At 48.8% G+C, this 18,384-nt stretch overlaps 4 protein-coding genes across 4 annotated transcripts in view; 1 reads left to right on the forward strand and 3 right to left on the reverse strand.

Annotated features, from left to right (window-relative positions):
• Nucleotides 1-2,928, reverse strand: part of LOC123751778 (titin homolog) — a 43,125-nt gene extending 40,197 nt beyond the window's left edge. The window contains exons 1-2 of the mRNA XM_069330826.1: nucleotides 1,810-2,928; nucleotides 9-1,769 (exon numbers count right to left, since the gene is read on the reverse strand). Coding sequence (XP_069186927.1) covers nucleotides 9-1,769; nucleotides 1,810-2,928 — 2,880 coding nt within the window. The remainder of the gene's footprint in view (nucleotides 1-8; nucleotides 1,770-1,809) is intronic.
• Nucleotides 2,929-3,042: 114 nt separating this feature from the next.
• LOC123751776 (proteoglycan 4-like) lies at nucleotides 3,043-5,945 on the reverse strand. The gene is made up of 2 exons (XM_045733856.2): nucleotides 5,906-5,945; nucleotides 3,043-4,931 (listed from the first exon to the last, which is right to left on the reverse strand). Exons 1-2 carry the CDS (start codon nucleotides 5,943-5,945, stop codon nucleotides 3,043-3,045), a joined length of 1,929 nt encoding a protein of 642 aa, XP_045589812.2.
• A 1,210-nt stretch (nucleotides 5,946-7,155) lies between these two features.
• Nucleotides 7,156-8,232, reverse strand: LOC123751775 (proline-rich protein 36-like). Its single transcript, XM_045733855.2, has one exon. It carries the CDS (start codon nucleotides 8,230-8,232, stop codon nucleotides 7,156-7,158), a length of 1,077 nt encoding a protein of 358 aa, XP_045589811.2.
• A 2,144-nt stretch (nucleotides 8,233-10,376) lies between these two features.
• Nucleotides 10,377-18,384, forward strand: part of LOC123750721 (serine-aspartate repeat-containing protein F-like) — a 15,641-nt gene continuing 7,633 nt past the window's right edge. Inside the window, exon 1 of the mRNA XM_069330828.1 lies at nucleotides 10,377-10,395. Coding sequence (XP_069186929.1) covers nucleotides 10,377-10,395 — 19 coding nt within the window. The remainder of the gene's footprint in view (nucleotides 10,396-18,384) is intronic.

The raw sequence follows: 18,384 nt of genomic DNA on the forward strand, positions 1-18,384 counted from the left end.
GTGTTGGCCGGCTGGTTCTTCATGGTGTTGGCCGGCTGGTCCTGCTTGATGTTGGCCGGCTGGTTCTGCTTGGTGTTGGCCGGCTGGTTCTGCTTGATGTTGGCCGGCTGGTCCTGCTTGGTGTTGGCCGGCTGGTCCTGCTTGGTGTTGGCCGGCTGGTTCTGCTTGGTGTTGGCCGGCTGGTTCTGCTTGGTGTTGGCCGGCTGGTTCTGCTTGATGTTGGCCGGCTGGTCCTGCTTGATGTTGGCCGGCTGGTTCTGCTTGGTGTTGGCCGGCTGGTTCTGCTTGATGTTGGCCGGCTGGTCCTGCTTGGTGTTGGCCGGCTGGTCCTGCTTGGTGTTGGCCGGCTGGTTCTGCTTGATGTTGGCCGGCTGGTCCTGCTTGGTGTTGGCCGGCTGGTCCTGCTTGATGTTGGCCGGCTGGTTCTGCTTGATGTTGGCCGGCTGGTTCTGCTTGATGTTGGCCGGCTGGTTCTGCTTGATGTTGGCCGGCTGGTCCTGCTTGGTGTTGGCCGGCTGGTTCTGCTTGGTGTTGGCCGGCTGGTTCTGCTTGATGTTGGCCGGCTGGTTCTGCTTGATGTTGGCCGGCTGGTTCTGCTTGATGTTGGCCGGCTGGTTCTGCTTGATGTTGGCCGGCTGGTCCTGCTTGATGTTGGCCGGCTGGTTCTGCTTGATGTTGGCCGGCTGGTTCTTCTTGATGTTGGCCGGCTGGTCCTGCTTGATGTTGGCCGGCTGGTTCTGCTTGATGTTGGCCGGCTGGTCCTGCTTGATGTTGGCCGGCTTGTTCTGCTTGATGTTGGCCGGCTGGTTCTGCTTGATGTTGGCCGGCTGGTTCTGCTTGGTGTTGGCCGGCTGGTTCTTCATGATGTTGGCCGGCTGGTCCTGCTTGATGTTGGCCGGCTGGTTCTGCTTGGTGTTGGCCGGCTGGTTCTGCTTGATGTTGGCCGGCTGGTTCTGCTTGGTGTTGGCCGGCTGGTTCTTCATGATGTTGGCCGGCTGGTTCTGCTTGGTGTTGGCCGGCTGGTTCTTCATGATGTTGGCCGGCTGGTTCTGCTTGGTGTTGGCCGGCTGGTTCTTCATGGTGTTGGCCGGCTGGTTCTGCTTGGTGTTGGCCGGCTGGTTCTTCATGATGTTGGCCGGCTGGTTCTGCTTGGTGTTGGCCGGCTGGTTCTTCATGATGTTGGCCGGCTGGTTCTGCTTGATGTTGGCCGGCTGGTCCTGCTTGATGTTGGCCGGCTGGTTCTGCTTGATGTTGGCCGGCTGGTTCTGCTTGGTGTTGGCCGGCTGGTCCTGCTTGATGTTGGCCGGCTGGTCCTGCTTGATGTTGGCCGGCTGGTTCTGCTTGATGTTGGCCGGCTGGTTCTGCTTGGTGTTGGCCGGCTGGTCCTGCTTGATGTTGGCCGGCTGGTTCTGCTTGATGTTGGCCGGCTGGTTCTGCTTGGTGTTGGCCGGCTGGTCCTGCTTGATGTTGGCCGGCTGGTTCTGCTTGGTGTTGGCCGGCTGGTCCTGCTTGATGTTGGCCGGCTGGTCCTGCTTGATGTTGGCCGGCTGGTCCTGCTTGATGTTGGCCGGCTGGTCCTGCTTGATGTTGGCCGGCTGGTCCTGCTTGATGTTGGCCGGCTGGTCCTGCTTGATGTTGGCCGGCTGGTCCTGCTTGATGTTGGCCGGCTGGTTCTGCTTGGTGTTGGCCGGCTGGTCCTGCTTGATGTTGGCCGGCTGGTTCTGCTTGGTGTTGGCCGGCTGGTTCTTCATGATGTTGGCCGGCTGGTCCTGCATTGATGTTGGCCGGCTGGTTCTGCTTGATGTTGGCCGGCTGGTCCTGCTTGGTGTTGGCCGGCTGGTTCTGCATGATGTTGGCCGGCTGGTCCTGCTTGATGTTGGCCGGCTGGTCCTGTTTGATGTTGGCCGGCTGGTCCTGCTTGATGTTGGCCGGCTGGTCCTGCTTGATGTTGGCCGGCTGGTCCTGCTTGATGTTGGCCGGCTGGTCCTGCTTGGTGTTGGCCGGCTGGTTCTTCATGGTGTTGGCCGGCTGGTCCTGCTTGATGTTGGCCGGCTGGTCCTGCTTGATGTTGGCCGGCTGGTTCTGCTTGGTGTTGGCCGGCTGGTTCTTCATGGTGTTGGCCGGCTGGTCCTGCTTGATGTTGGCCGGCTGGTTCTGCTTGATGTTGGCCGGCTGGTTCTTCATGGTGTTGGCCGGCTGGTTCTGCTTGGTGTTGGCCGGCTGGTTCTTCATGGTGTTGGCCGGCTGGTTCTGCTTGATGTTGGCCGGCTGGTTCTGCTTGATGTTGGCCGGCTGGTTCTGCTTGATGTTGGCCGGCTGGTTCTGCTTGATGTTGGCCGGCTGGTTCTGCTTGATGTTGGCCGGCTGGTTCTGCTTGATGTTGGCCGGCTGGTCCTGCTTGGTGTTGGCCGGCTGGTCCTGCATGATGTTGGCCGGCTGGTCCTGCTTGATGTTGGCCGGCTGGTCCTGCTTGATGTTGGCCGGCTGGTCCTGCTTGGTGTTGGCCGGCTGGTTCTGCTTGATGTTGGCCGGCTGGTCCTGCTTGATGTTGGCCGGCTGGTCCTGCTTGGTGTTGGCCGGCTGGTTCTTCATGGTGTTGGCCGGCTGGTTCTGCTTGATGTTGGCCGGCTGGTTCTTCATGGTGTTGGCCGGCTGGTCCTGCTTGGTGTTGGCCGGCTGGTTCTGCTTGATGTTGGCCGGCTGGTTCTGCTTGGTGTTGACCGGCTGGTTCTTCATGGTGTTGGCCGGCTGGTCCTGCATGATGTTGGCCGGCTGGTCCTGCTTGGTGTTGGCCGGCTGGTCCTGCTTGATGTTGGCCGGCTGGTTCTGCTTGATGTTGGCCGGCTGGTTCTGCTTGATGTTGGCCGGCTGGTTCTTCATGATGTTGGCCGGCTGGTTCTGCTTGATGTTGGCCGGCTGGTTCTTCATGATGTTGGCCGGCTGGTCCTGCTTGATGTTGGCCGGCTAGTCCTGCTTGGTGTTGGCCGGCTGGTCCTGCTTGGTGTTGGCCGGCTGGTCCTGCTTGGTGTTGGCCGGCTGGTTCTACTTGGTGTTGGCCGGCTGGTCCTGCTTGGTGTTGGCCGGCTGGTCCTGCTTGGTGTTGGCCGGCTGGTCCTGCTTGGTGTTGGCCGGCTGGTTCTGCTTGGTGTTGGCCGGCTGGTTCTTCATGGTGTTGGCCGGCTGGTCCTGCTTGATGTTGGCCGGCTGGTTCTTCTTGATGTTGGCCGGCTGGTTCTGCTTGGTGTTGGCCGGCTGGTCCTGCTTGATGTTGGCCGGCTGGTTCTTCTTGATGTTGGCCGGCTGGTTCTGCTTGATGTTGGCCGGCTGGTCCTGCTTGATGTTGGCCGGCTGGTTCTGCTTGGTGTTGGCCGGCTGGTCCTGCTTGGTGTTGGCCGGCTGGTTCTGCTTGGTGTTGGCCGGCTGGTTCTGCTTGGTGTTGGCCGGCTGGTTCTTCATGGTGTTGGCCGGCTGGTCCTGCTTGATGTTGGCCGGCTGGTCCTGCTTGATGTTGGCCGGCTGGTCCTGCTTGATGTTGGCCGGCTGGTCCTGCTTGGTGTTGGCCGGCTGGTCCTGCTTGGTGTTGGCCGGCTGGTCCTGCTTGGTGTTGGCCGGCTGGTCCTGCTTGGTGTTGGCCGGCTGGTTCTGCTTGGTGTTGGCCGGCTGGTTCTTCATGGTGTTGGCCGGCTGGTCCTGCTTGATGTTGGCCGGCTGGTTCTTCTTGATGTTGGCCGGCTGGTTCTGCTTGGTGTTGGCCGGCTGGTCCTGCTTGATGTTGGCCGGCTGGTTCTGCTTGGTGTTGGCCGGCTGGTCCTGCTTGATGTTGGCCGGCTGGTTCTGCTTGATGTTGGCCGGCTGGTTCTGCTTGGTGTTGGCCGGCTGGTTCTGCTTGGTGTTGGCCGGCTGGTTCTTCATGGTGTTGGCCGGCTGGTCCTGCTTGATGTTGGCCGGCTGGTTCTTCTTGATGTTGGCCGGCTGGTTCTGCTTGGTGTTGGCCGGCTGGTCCTGCTTGATGTTGGCCGGCTGGTCCTGCTTGATGTTGGCCGGCTGGTTCTGCTTGATGTTGGCCGGCTGGTTCTGCTTGGTGTTGGCCGGCTGGTTCTGCTTGATGTTGGCCGGCTGGTTCTGCTTGGTGTTGGCCGGCTGGTCCTGCTTGATGTTGGCCGGCTGGTCCTGCTTGATGTTGGCCGGCTGGTTCTGCTTGATGTTGGCCGGCTGGTTCTGCTTGGTGTTGGCCGGCTGGTTCTGCTTGATGTTGGCCGGCTGGTTCTGCTTGGTGTTGGCCGGCTGGTTCTGCTTGGTGTTGGCCGGCTGGTTCTGCTTGATGTTGGCCGGCTGGTTCTTCTTGATGTTGGCCGGCTGGTTCTGCTTGATGTTGGCCGGCTGGTTCTGCTTGGTGTTGGCCGGCTGGTTCTGCTTGATGTTGGCCGGCTGGTTCTGCTTGGTGTTGGCCGGCTGGTTCTGCTTGGTGTTGGCCGGCTGGTTCTGCTTGATGTTGGCCGGCTGGTTCTGCTTGGTGTTGGCCGGCTGGTTCTGCTTGGTGTTGGCCGGCTGGTTCTTCTTGATGTTGGCCGGCTGGTTCTGCTTGGTGTTGGCCGGCTGGTTCTGCTTGGTGTTGGCCGGCTGGTTCTGCTTGGTGTTGGCCGGCTGGTTCTTCTTGATGTTGGCCGGCGGGTTCTGCTTGGTGTTGGCCGGCTGGTCCTGCTTGATGTTGGCCGGCTGGTTCTGCTTGATGTTGGCCGGCTGGTTCTGCTTGGTGTTGGCCGGCTGGTCCTGCTTGATGTTGGCCGGCTGGTCCTGCTTGATGTTGGCCGGCTGGTTCTGCTTGGTGTTGGCCGGCTGGTCCTGCTTGGTGTTGGCCGGCTGGTCCTGCTTGGTGTTGGCCGGCTGGTTCTGCTTGGTGTTGGCCGGCTGGTTCTGCTTGATGGCCGGCCCTAGGTAATAAATAATTAAAAATTCTCCTCATAGTGATCTAAAGTTGAAGAGTGAAGTGACAGACAAGTGTGAAGAAGACGCCACACTGCTCTATATACACCCCCCCCCCCCCCTTCCGTTCTCGCTAGCGTTCCCAACATCAAGAAACTGTCGTGCTAAGGTGCCCTATCCAAACCTACCAGAGGACCCACGAGCAGAAAACGGGACATTATGTCAATTTCATCAGCCGCTACCATTTTCTTTTACGAGAGTTTTTTAGCCTTAGGTTCAGTATACGTCAAAAATACGACGTGCTATTAGGAGAACGGGTCAATACACATCCGACGTGAGACCCAACTAGAATCTCTCCTGCAGAAACGATCCAATGGTCAGAATTCAGAGTATGAGCTACGAGGATAGACTGGAGCTACGAGGATAGACTTGAGCTACGAGGATAGACTGGAGCTACGAGGATAGACTTGAGGGCAGTTGCCCTCACTACACTAGAGGTGAAATATGAAGAATCACACAAGATTACAAGGGCATTAGTCGACAAAGAAGTATTGGTCAAAAGCTACGAACTTCAGAATAAGTTCTGAAATTAAATAAATGACTAAGATTCTTCGTCTCCTCATCTTCTGGTGTGTGGTTCATAAGACACACAGATACGCTAGATCCGTGTATTAGTGGGCTACGTCATACCAGGAAGTTCAAGCTAAACAAATACTCAATATAAAACGTAAGTATGGTAACCGTGAGTGCTAAATTACGGCAGTGAACATGTTGTTTAAGATTCGCTACCCGGAACAGAAAGTTCCAGGTAGCACGGGCTATGGTGAGCCCGTAGTTCACAGTAGTAAACAGTGAACACTCAGCAGGCTGGAGGTATGATTGATGTTCCACCCTGAAAGCACATCTAGGTGAGTACAGATAGGCAGACAATATGACAGACATGCAAACAGACAATAAACATAGAGGCAGACAATAGACATACAGACAGGCAAATACAGAAATACAGAGACAAATACAGACATAGGCTCGAAACATTCAGACAACTTTGCGGCTATGAATGAAGTCATACACCTGACTGATCCCATACACCTGACTCATCCCATACACCTGACTCATCCCATACACCTGACTCATCCCATACACATGACTGATCCCATACACCTGACTCATCCCATACACCAGACTCATCCCATACACCTGACTCATCCCATACACCTGACTCATCCCATACACCTGACTCATCCCATACACCTGACTCATCCCATACACCTGACTCATCCCATACACCTGACTGAAACGGATTAATGATAAATATAATAAGACAAAGTGGAAAAAGTGATAAATGAACTGTACTCAATCTGAAGTTGAAACCTCAGCTCTGTACCGCACAGAGTGATCTCGCAACATTGCTTTATTGCAAAAATATGAAACTGTAAATATAATTACTTGTTAGAGGAAAGGATTAAAGGGCAGCAGATGACCTTGCGAACGTTCATATTTGTATGTTCTAAAACTCACGAGGCATAAATTTCATGGGACGACACCTGTCTGTTTGAAACATTTTACAAATTCGTTCAAAGTTTTTATTGGTTTAGAAGTAATTGTCTGAGTAATTATATGGGGGTCTGGGACGGAGATTCCTATCCTTGGCGTGTATGTCCGCGTGTATGTTTGTGTGTGTGTATGTTTGTGTGTGTGTATTTGAGAGGACAGTGACAAACTGGTTATTATTAATGCTACTATGCTGTGTCCTCCTTTGGCCATCAGTGTGTTGTGGCTAATTACAAATTCCTCATACCACCATCTCTTCCTCTCCACCCCTTCCACAATCCCCCCTTCCGTCTCTACCCCACTTCTAACTAACCCCCCCCCCCCACCCACCTCTCCTCTCACAAAAATTCACCCCCTTTGTATATGGCTCTTCTTTCTGCTCTCTCTCTACCCCTCTCCCTTTCTTTACTCTCTCCCTCAAAAGATTCTCCAACACACGAACAAGACTCCCGGGGGCCTGGTCGACGACCGGGCCGCGGGGACGCTAAGCCCCGGAAGCACCTCAAGGTAACCTCAAGGTAAGGAGACTTAATACTCATGATCTGTGGTTTTAAATAAAATATCAAAATTGTATTGCAAATCAAATTTAATATGTTTTTAATTGCATTATTATTATTATTATTATTATTATTATTATTATTATTATTATTATTATTATTATTATTATTATTATTATTATTATCATTTTGTAGAAGGGGCCGGTGGAAAGAGTGGGTAGCGGATCAGTTCTGTGGTGCCTGGAGGGCGGTTCTTCAATATAGGAGCTTGTGAACCCACTCCTGTGCTGCCTGGAGGGCGGTTCTTCAATATAGGAGCTTGTGAACCCACTCCTGTGGTGCCTGGAGGGCGGTTCTTTAGTATAGGAGCGTGTGAACCCTCTCCTGTGCTGCCTGGAGGGCGGTTCTTCAATATAGGAGCGTGTGAACCCTCTCCTGTGCTGCCTGGAGTGCGGTTCTTCAATATAGGAGCTTGTGAACCCACTCCTGTGCTGCCTGGAGGGCGGTTCTTCAATATAGGAGCGTGTGAACCCTCTCCTGTGCTGCCTGGAGGGCGGTTCTTCAATATAGGAGCGTGTGAACCCTCTCCTGTGCTGCCTGGAGTGCGGTTCTTCAATATAGGAGCTTGTGAACCCTCTCCTGTGCTGCCTGGAGGGCGGTTCTTCAATATAGGAGCTTGTGAACCCACTCCTGTGGTGCCTGGAGGGCGGTTCTTCAATATAGGAGCTTGTGAACCCACTCCTGTGCTGCCTGGAGGACGGTTCTTCAATATAGGAGCTTGTGAACCCTCTCCTGTGGTGCCTGGAGGGCGGTTCTTCAATATAGGAGCTTGTGAACCCACTCCTGTGGTGCCTGGAGGGCGGTTCTTCAATATAGGAGCTTGTGAACCCACTCCTGTGGTGCCTGGAGGGCGGTTCTTCAATATAGGAGCTTGTGAACCCTCTCCTGTGCTGCCTGGAGGGCGGTTCTTCAATATAGGAGCGTGTGAACCCTCTCCTGTGCTGCCTGGAGGGCGGTTCTTCAATATAGGAGCGTGTGAACCCACTCCTGTGCTGCCTGGAGGACGGTTCTTCAATATAGGAACTTGTGAACCCTCTCCTGTGGTGCCTGGAGGGCGGTTCTTCAATATAGGAGCTTGTGAACCCTCTCCTGTGCTGCCTGGAGGGCGGTTCTTCAATATAGGAGCGTGTGAACCCTCTCCTGTGGTGCCTGGAGGGCGGTTCTTCAATATAGGAGCGTGTGAACCCACCAGTAATGTCATGGCGCCCCTCACCTTGTCTATTATTTAATATCAGTCGTCTCCCGCGTGGACCCCGCCACGGGCACTGGTCTATGCTATTGAGCATTAGTGAGGTGTGTTTAATATTGCCACCTCTCTCGGTGCGTTTCTTTGGCCTGTTCCTCGGAGACACGCACACACACGCGCAAACACACAGCGAGCGCACACACACACACACACACACACACACACACACACACACACACACACACACACACAAACACACACACACACACACACACACACACACACACACACACACACACACACACACACACACACACACACACACACACACACGCACAAAGTGCACGCACACACAAATGTTATAAAACATAAACAATGATGAAATGTAATGAATTCTTAATATTTAATGTCACTCGTCTACATTTATGGCGAAGAATGAAGAGGAGACCGGAAGTCAGAGAGGCGAGGACCAGGAGCTGAAAACTCTGCTCCGCACACACACACACACACACACACAGGTAAGGAGTTTCACATGTATACACAAACTAACGCACACATCGATGCAGTGTCTTTAGAAGAGAATAGATGAACCGCCCATTAGGTTAGGCCATTAACCTAAATTTTGTTTGTGAAATCAGTATATTTCGGCATACCGATGATGCTTGTGAGTGCTTAATGATCCAATACCAGGATGGTATGACATGGTGGTAACTATCTAGGTTATGGGATCCGATCCTGTCCTTCAGTCGGTAAATACAGACAGGTGAAAATGATAGACTGACAGGTACAGAGAGGTGTGATTGATAGATACAGACAGACAGACAGGTGGGGCTGATCGACTGATAGATACAGACAGACAGGTGGGGGCTGATCGACTGATAGATACAGACAGACAGGTAGGGCTGATCGACTAATAGATACAGACAGACAGGTGGGGCTGATCGACTGATAGATACAGACAGACAGACAGGTGGGGGCTGATCGACTGATAGATACAGACAGACAGGTGGGGCTGATCGACTGATAGATACAGACAGACAGGTGGGGCTGATCGACTGATAGATACAGACAGACAGGTGGGGCTGATCGACTGATAGATACAGACAGACAGGTAGGGCTGATCGACTAATAGATACAGACAGACAGGTGGGGCTGATCGACTGATAGATACAGACAGACAGGTGGGGCTGATCGACTGATAGATACAGACAGACAGGTGGGGCTCATCGACTGATAGATACAGACAGACAGGTGGGGCTGATCGACTGATAGATACTGACAGACAGGTGGGGGCTGATCGACTGATAGATACAGACAGACAGGTGGGGCTGATCGACTGATAGATACAGACAGACAGGTGGGGCTGATAGATACAGACAGACAGGTGGGGCTGATCGACTATTAACAAAACCGATGTCACGTAAACTAGATAAGTTATTACGTACATGCAGCAGTTGATATGTTTACTGTTGTCAGTAACAACATTTTCTCAGACAACGGGTAAACAAACAGTCTGTAGGGACAAACAGGTGGCTTCACATACTGTTAATAAAAATGTTGAGGAGTTTGATGGAAAATAATACTGTTTGCTAGTGAAAGTTGGGAGGAGGTTATCTGCAAACATACTAAATAATGCACTCAATTAATTACCCACTCTAACAATAACACACTCACTTTATAACGCACTCAATTAATTACCCACTCTAACAATAACACACTCAGTCACTCACAAAATCAATAACATACTCACTACATCACCAATTCGTTCACCAGTAGACAGACAGAAAAGGCAGACGTTTAATGTTCGTCGCCACTCTGTGCTGAGTTTCAAAATTGATCATATAGGTTATTGAGTTGGTTGGCGGCGTCATGGGTAGTGTCAACACAGGTCCATCTGAGCTGCCAACACAACACAAATGTTACCACACTGTGGGGAACGCAACACAAATAACGCCCGCACGCGGAAACAACACAATATACCACACAACACCCCTCCACAACACAACACCGGTTCAACACAACACCGGTACAACACAACACCGGTACAACACAACACCGGTACCACACAACACCGGTACAACACAACACCGGTTCAACACAACACCGGTACCACACAACACCGGTACAACACAACACCGGTACAACACCACCCTCGCTCGATGGCGCAGGGTTACTACAGTAAGATCAGACAAAGAAGGCTGGGTAAACTGTATTTTTTTCTAGATTGTCATAAAGCATTTGATATTGTTTCTCAAGAGAGGATGGTGATTATGAGGAAGAAGCACTCAATTCGGTATGGGACTATCTCCACCACACTATTCTCCACCACATCACCCTCCACCACATGACACTCCACCACACCACCCTCCACCACACCACTCTCCACCACATCACCCTCCACCACACCACTCTCCACCACATGACACTCCACCACACCACCCTCCACCACACCACCCTCCACCACACCACTCCCCATCACACCACTCTCCACCACACCACTCTCCACCACACCACTCTCCACCACACCACCCTCCACCACACCACCCTCCACCACACCACTCCCCATCACACCACCGTCCACCACACCACCCTCCACCACACCACCCTCCACCTCACCACTCTCCACCACACCACCGTCCACCACACCACCCTCCACCACACCACCCTCCACTACACCACTCTCCACTACACCACTCTCCACCACACCACCCTCCACCACACCACTCCCCACCACACCACTCTCCACCACACCACTCTCCACCACACCACTTTCCACCACACCACCCTCCACCACACCACCCTCCACCCTCCACCACACCACCCTCCACCACACCACCCTCCACCACACCACCCTCCACCACACCACCCTACACCACACCACCATCCACCACACCACCATCCACCACACCACCCTCCACCTCACCACTCTCCACCACACCACCCTCCACCACACCACTCTCCACCACACCACCCTCCACCACACCACTCTCCACCACACCACCCTCCACCACACCACTCTCCACCACACCACCCTCCACCACACCACCCTCCACCACACCACCCTCCACCACACCACTCTCCACCACACCACCCTCCACCACACCACCCTCCACCACACCACTCTCCACCACACCACTCTCCACCACACCACCCTCCACCACACCACTCTCCACCACACCACCCTCCACCACAACTTCATCATGAGGCAGACCAACAAAGGCTCTCCCCCCAATCTCCCTCAACCTCACACAGGTTTATTGGCTGCCACCGCTTTATTAAAAATGTTTCATGACACACTATAGTTCATTTTTACTCTGATGTTCCGACCTGCCCTATTTCCTGATGCTGGGGGCCCGGGCTGATGGGCTCTGGGTCACCTGGGGTTGGGTGTGAGGGCCTGAGCCCGGGTGTAGGGGTGGGGGGGAGGGTTGCAATGATGGTTGAGGGGTTTCATGTTGGGTCGTGACGGATGGAACCAGTTGGTGCACGACGGACAGCAGTACTGGGCTGTACGAATAGCTATTCGTACAGCCCAGTACGACTCACAATGTATATTTTGAATGTACATTCACAATTGACTTGAGAATGGTCCAGGACGGTACCGAAACGTCGTCGTCCCTTCACCTAGTGTGTGGTCAGGTTAACAGCCCAGCACTGCAGTGTATTGTATTTACATTCCAGTTTATGCGATCATTCTATCGACTTCAGAAGGGCAAAATGTACTGTTAAAAGTAAGGGTTTCGATGAACGAAATGTGACTGAGTCTGCTCTGATCAATGGAACAACAGCCTTAATGTGAGCCCTGGTATGTAAAAATTAGATCCCCATGTAAGCCTATATACAGTCTCCGTGGTGTAGTGGTAAGACACTCGCCTGGCGTTCCGCGAGCGCTATGTCATGGGTTCGTATCCTGGCCGGGGAGGATTTACTGGGCGCAATTCCTTAACTGTAGCCTCTGTTTAACGCAACAGTAAAATGTGTACTTGGATGAAAAAACGATTCTACGCGGCAGGGGATCGTATTCCAGGGACCTGCCCGAAACGCTACGCGTACTAGTGGCTGTACAAGAATGTAACAACTCTTGTATATATCTCAAAAAAAAAAAAAAATACAATATAGCATCCATTTAAACTGTTTTTATTTATTAATTTTCTTCCAGCGGCGCTTATATATATTATCCAGTGTTTTTGTTTTGCACAGTTATTAGGAAATATAAAGGAGCCGCCTCGTATGGGCCAATAGGCCTTCTACAGTTACCTTTTTTCTCTTGTTTCTTTCTTGGTGGTCAGGTGACCTGTCCTGGCGGGTATAAGGTCTTCATACCACGTTTCCTTCTTCATTCTATTTTGCTCTGATGAAGACGAATTGAGCCGAAAACAGAAATAATTTTTCATATGTGATTTTTCCGCATGCCCCTCCCACCTCCACGCCAGAATCAAGCACCCATTAACACCTCCCGAAGCTTCTAAATGGTTCCTTAACTACTCAAATACTTCCTCAACTTAACTTTTTATAACACCATAACACACTCGACTTGCCGTCAATTCCCTAATTCTTAAAAAAAAAATTCCAATCCCTTTCTCCCCGTAAGAGAGACAGAGGAAAAAAAAGTAGACAGAGAGAAACAACGTCAAAGAACAAACTTAAATATAAATTTAAAATATATATATATTTTTTTTTTACATTTTATTGTCAAACTGTCGGATCACCAGATAAATTAAATTAAGTTTTAACAAAAAACTTTTTTTTTTTTGAAGATTCGCTCAGATCTGTTGTGTCTTACACAAAAAATGTTGTGTAAAATATAACATTTTGTATCTGGGGTTATAATTATAAACTATCAAACTAAGTTTCTTGTTTGTTCAAGTTTCTGGAACAAAATTGTCTTTTCTTTACTGTTGTTTTAGTTACATCTTTATTTATATTTTTATTTCTGTATTTTTGTAGGTGTTTTATTTCCTCTTATTTATTTTCTTTGTTTTTCGACAATTTCTTCTCTTGTTTCTGTTACCATCTCCTCTCTATCCCCTCGCAATCCTCCTCCTCCCACCTTCTCATCCTCCTCTCCCCTTTCATCCACCTTCTTACCCTCCTGTCTCCCTCTCACCCCTTTCTTTCTTCCCCTTTCCCCCCTCCCCCTCAATCCTCCCCTCCAGTGTTGCAACAACGTTGAGGTCATGTTTGTGATGAGCAGCTAAAGAACTGGTGAAAAAAATTATGGCAAACTAAACCCCATTTATGATTCCATAGGAGTCGCAATAGGAGCCAATCACATTAACGGAGGTAATGGGGGTCAACTCGGAATTTGCCTGTGACAGTCACCCACCACCAATTTGTCATCCTGAAAAATTGGGTGAGGCTGGCTACGAGGGTCTGGCTTCCTACCTCTGACATACAGTACAAAGATTCGTATTAGAATCGTTGATGCATATTCATTACTTCCATATTATGAAGCATTAGACAAGTGAGACGATAGTGAAACAGGACACGTACACGTGTATATCGTGTATATGCCCTACTATATCTCATCCATCGATAGTAGCCATAAAATCTCCGTTGTTATGTGTTTGGGTTCCAAAGTGATAAAATGCCCAACAATACGAGACAACTAGCAAAACATACTCACAATTCTCAAAGCAATGGTGCTTAAATTAAAGGGGTATTTATTTATATATATTCGCCTTTCCTCCCCCTTTTTTTTTTGACCAGTTCCAAATCGCAGACCAGCAATAGTGGCAGGGCAGAATTTATTATGCAATAAAAATTACATATTGTATCCCAGGAGCTTTGTCGGGTGTGGCGATCTTGTGGTTGGGGCGATACGCACACTACATCACCAGGATATTAAAAGTAACGGGGGACAGAGGTGGATGTATCCTTGGAATGGTGTGTATTAGTGGGTGTTATCTTATCTTGAGGTTATCTTGAGATGATTTCGGGGCTTTTAGTGTCCCCCGCGGCCCGGTCCTCGACCAGGCCTCCACCCCCAGGAAGCTGCCCCGTGACAGCTGACTAACACCCAGGTACCTATTTTACTGCTAGGTAACAGGGGGGCATAGGGTGAAAGAAACTCTGCCCATTATTTCTCGCCGGCGCCTGGGATCGAACCCAGGACCACAGGATCACAAGTCCAGTGTGCTGTCCGCTCGGCCGACCGGCGTGAGTCGATGTTTCATACCTCGTAATATATTAGTAACCTACTCACTGTAAAGTTTAGAGAAAGCTTTCGTAAGTGAGAGCGGTTGGATATGGGTAAATAAGTTGCCTCACGTGGGTCACTTGGCCTTATCTTTTACTCATATAAACTTTCAATATATCTTTCCTCTTCTGAAGATATCTTTTGAGATGGTGTCTGTTAAGTGTATCGTAATTTTTGGCGCGAGAAACATGTGTACATTTGGCTAGTACATGTTGTATGAAAAAGAAAATTAGGAATGTATATATATATATATATATATATATATATATATATATATATATATATATATATATATATATATATATATATAATGTGTGTGTGTGTGTCTGTGTACTCACCTAGTTGTGCTTGCGGGGGTTGAGCTCTGGCTCTTTAGTCCCGCCTCTCAATCGTCAATCAACTGATGTACAGAATCCTGAGCCTACTGGGCTCTATCATATCTACATTTGAAAGTGTGTGTGTGTGTGTGTTTGTGTGTGTGTGTGAGAGAGAGAGAGAGAGAGAGAGAGAGAGAGAGAGAGAGAGAGAGAGAGAGAGAGAGAGAGAGAGAGAGAGAGAGAGAGAGAGAGAGAGAGAGAGAGAGAGAGAGAGAGAGAGAGAGAGAGAGAGAGAGAGAGAGAGAGAGAGAGAGAGAGAGAGAGAGAGAGAGAGAGAGAGAGAGAGAGAGAGAGAGAGAGAGAGAGAGAGAGAGAGAGAGAGAGAGAGAGATTAAATACAGAAAGAACGAAGAACGAGAGTATTAAGGAGAGAGAGTCTTACCAAGTATGCCATATATTTTGAAAGTATATTATAACTTGCGTTGCAACATATATTAACCTCTCTTCATCACAGTGTAAACCACGGAGGGGGGGGGGGGGGGAACTTAATGATTTGTAAGTGACTCACAACTTCACTCGGACATCCGAGACACTCTTACTTAAGACACTTAAGTGCTGACACACTTGAGATATCTGAGATCCTCGGAATGAAAACACTTTTCTTCTACACTCCCATGTTTTATTTTTTAATTAAGAACAATTTATGTTTCTCGTCACTTTGTTGGCTCAAGGGACGGGCCACACAAGTAGGATGGGCTACCCCATCCTACTTATGTGGTAATATTAGTGTGTGTGTGTGTATATAAGTGCGCGTGCTACCTATCACTGACTATGGGAACGTGACTATGGGAACGTGATTATGGGAACGTGATTATGGGAACGTGATTATGGGAACGTGATTATGGGAACGTGATTATGGGAACGTGACTATGGGAACGTGATTATGGGAACGTGATTATGGGAACGTGATTATGGGAACGTGACTATGGGAACGTGACTATGGGAACGTGATTATGGGAACGTGATTATGGGAACGTGACTATGGGAACGTGACTATGGGAACGTGACTATGGGAACGTGACTATGGGAACGCAATTGCTATAGTTTAGAGTCCAACGAGGCTGTGAATATCATGTTGAGCTAGTACATTATATTTATATAATATATATTTCATGACCAGATTACGTAGTAATTTCCACCGAGTATAGATTGCCAACAAGATGTCCAGTAAACGAATATAAAAGTTTATATAATTAAGGTATATCCTTGAGCTCTTAGTTTCTGGTAATATTTCAATCTCGGCAATGTTATCAACCCAGGCTCTTGTGTTCTGACAAACATATGACTCCTGAGTCGTCAGCTTTCACCCTGCTACACCCTAGTGGACGGTGGGACGTCCCCGCCCCCCCCCCTCACCCTACTACGCCCTAACAGGCACTAGAATATAATCACCCAAACTGTGTAAATATTAAAAATACAAAAAAGTTATAACGTTCAGTGTAACTCAGTTACCTCTCCATAAACGATATTTGTTACATTCCCCCAAACATGAATTGATTGGAAACTGAATATAACTCCGGGTAAAACTGTGTGAAAGTAGAACACACAGCGAATTATGTATGTGTGTTTGTGAAGGTGTCCAATACCTTTTTGCATAGTGGGTGCAAATTCGTTTTTGGTCAGTTAGGTAACAAGGTTTACCTTAGGTAACAAGGTTTACCTTAGGTAACAAAGTTTACCTTAGGTAACAAGGTTTACCTTATGTAACAAGTTTACCTTAGGCAACAAAGTTTACCTTAGGTAACAAGTTTACCTTATGTAACAAGTTTACCTTAGGTAACAAAGTTTACATTAGGTAACAAGTTTACCTTAGGTAACAAGTCTACCTTAGGTAACAAGGTTTACCTTAGGTAACAAGTTTACCGTAGGTAACAAGTTTACATTAGATAACAAGGTTTACTTTAGGTAACAAGTTTACTTTAGATAACAAGTTTACCTTAGGTAACAAGTTTACCTTAGATAACAAGTTTACATCAGATAACAAGTTTACATTAGATAACAAGTTTACCTTATATAACAAGTTTACCTTAAGAAACACGGTTTACATTAGGTAACAAGTTTACCTTAGATAACAAGTTTACTTTAGATAACAAGTTTACATTATATAACAAGTTTACTTTAGACAACATGTTTACCTTAAGTAACACGGTTTACCTTAGGTAACAAGTTTACCTTAGGTAACAAGGTTTACCTTATGTAACAAGGTTTACCTTAGGTAACAAGGTTTACCTTAGGTAACAAGGTTTACCTTAGGTAACACGGTTTACCTTAGGTAACAAGGTTTACCTTAGATAGCAAGTTTTGCCTTAGATAGCAAGTTTTGCCTTAAGTAGCAAGTTTACCTTAGGTAGCAAGTTTTGACTTAGGTAGCAAGTTTACATTGGGTAACAAGGTTTACATTCAGTAACAAGTTTACCTGAGGTATCAAGGTTTACCTTAGGTAACAAGGTTTACCTTAGGTAACAAGGTTTACCTTAGGTAGCAAGGTTTACCTTAAATAACAAGGTTCACATTAGCTAACAAGTTTACCTTAGATAACAAGGTTTACATTAGCTAACAAGTTTACCTTAGGTAACAAGGTTTACCTTAGGTATCAAGGTTTACCTTAGGTAACAAGGTTTACATTAAACAATAAGGTTTACATCAACTAACAAGTTTACCTTAGGTAACAAGGTTTACCTTACTAACAAGTTTACCTTAGGTAACAAGGTTTACCTTACTAACAAGTTTACCTTAGATAACAAGGTTTACCTTACTAACAAGTTTACCTTAGGTAACAAGGTTTACCTTACTAACAAGTTTACCTTAGGTAACAAGGTTTACCTTACTAACCAGTTTACCTTAGGTAACAAGGTTTACCTTACTAACAAGTTTACATTAGGTAACAAGGTTTACCTTAGGTAACAAGGTTTACCTTAGGTAACAAGGTTTACCTTAGGTAACAAGGTTTACCTTAGGTAACAAGGTTTACCTTAGGTAACAAGGTTTACCTTAGGTAACAAGGTTTACCTTAGGTAACAAGGTTTACCTTAGGTAACAAGGTTTACCTTAGGTAACAAGGTTTACCTTAGGTAACAAGGTTTACCTTAGGTGACAAGGTTTACCTTAGGTGACAAGGTTTACCTTAGGTGACAAGGTTTACCTTAGGTAACAAGGTTTACCTTAGGTAACAAGTTTACTAAAGGGTATGAACTTTACTTCAGGCTAACAAATTTTCCTTCGATTGACATATACCTTCTGTATGACATTTACCTTAGACAAGCTTGTGGTATGAAGTGGATTGGTACCTGGTGAGTGTGGTGGGGCGGGCCGTGAGACACTAACACCATTACGTCACCTACTCAGCTCCCCCCTCCTTTCCTCCCTCTCTCCCTCCGTCTCTCCCGCTGTCCCTCCCTCCCTCCTTCTCTCCCTCTCCTTCCTGCCTCCCTTCCTTCTTCTCTTCCCCTGCCTAACCTTCCTGCCTCCGTCCCCTCTTTCCCTTTCAACTTCCTTCCCTTCCTCCCTCCTGGCCTCTCTCCCCTCCCTGACCTCCTCCCTCCCTCTCTCCTTCCTGCCTCCCTTCCTCCTTCTCTCCCCCTCCCGTCCTCC

Source organism: Procambarus clarkii, chromosome 24 (genome assembly GCF_040958095.1).
Source record: "Procambarus clarkii isolate CNS0578487 chromosome 24, FALCON_Pclarkii_2.0, whole genome shotgun sequence".
In the NCBI taxonomy this organism is placed as follows: domain Eukaryota; kingdom Metazoa; phylum Arthropoda; class Malacostraca; order Decapoda; family Cambaridae; genus Procambarus; species Procambarus clarkii.

What these genes read in the sequence shown, in the direction of transcription:
- LOC123751776 (XM_045733856.2), bottom strand. Translation starts at nt 5,945, where the DNA reads ATGTCTGTATTTGTCTCTGTATTTCTGTATTTGCCTGTCT. An exon ending in ATTTCTGTATTTGCCTGTCT is followed by an intron (nt 4,932 to 5,905) that starts GTATGTCTATTG and finishes TTTATTACCTAG; the next exon opens with GGCCGGCCATCAAGCAGAAC.
- LOC123751775 (XM_045733855.2), bottom strand. Translation starts at nt 8,232, where the DNA reads ATGACATTACTGGTGGGTTCACACGCTCCTATATTGAAGAACCGCCCT.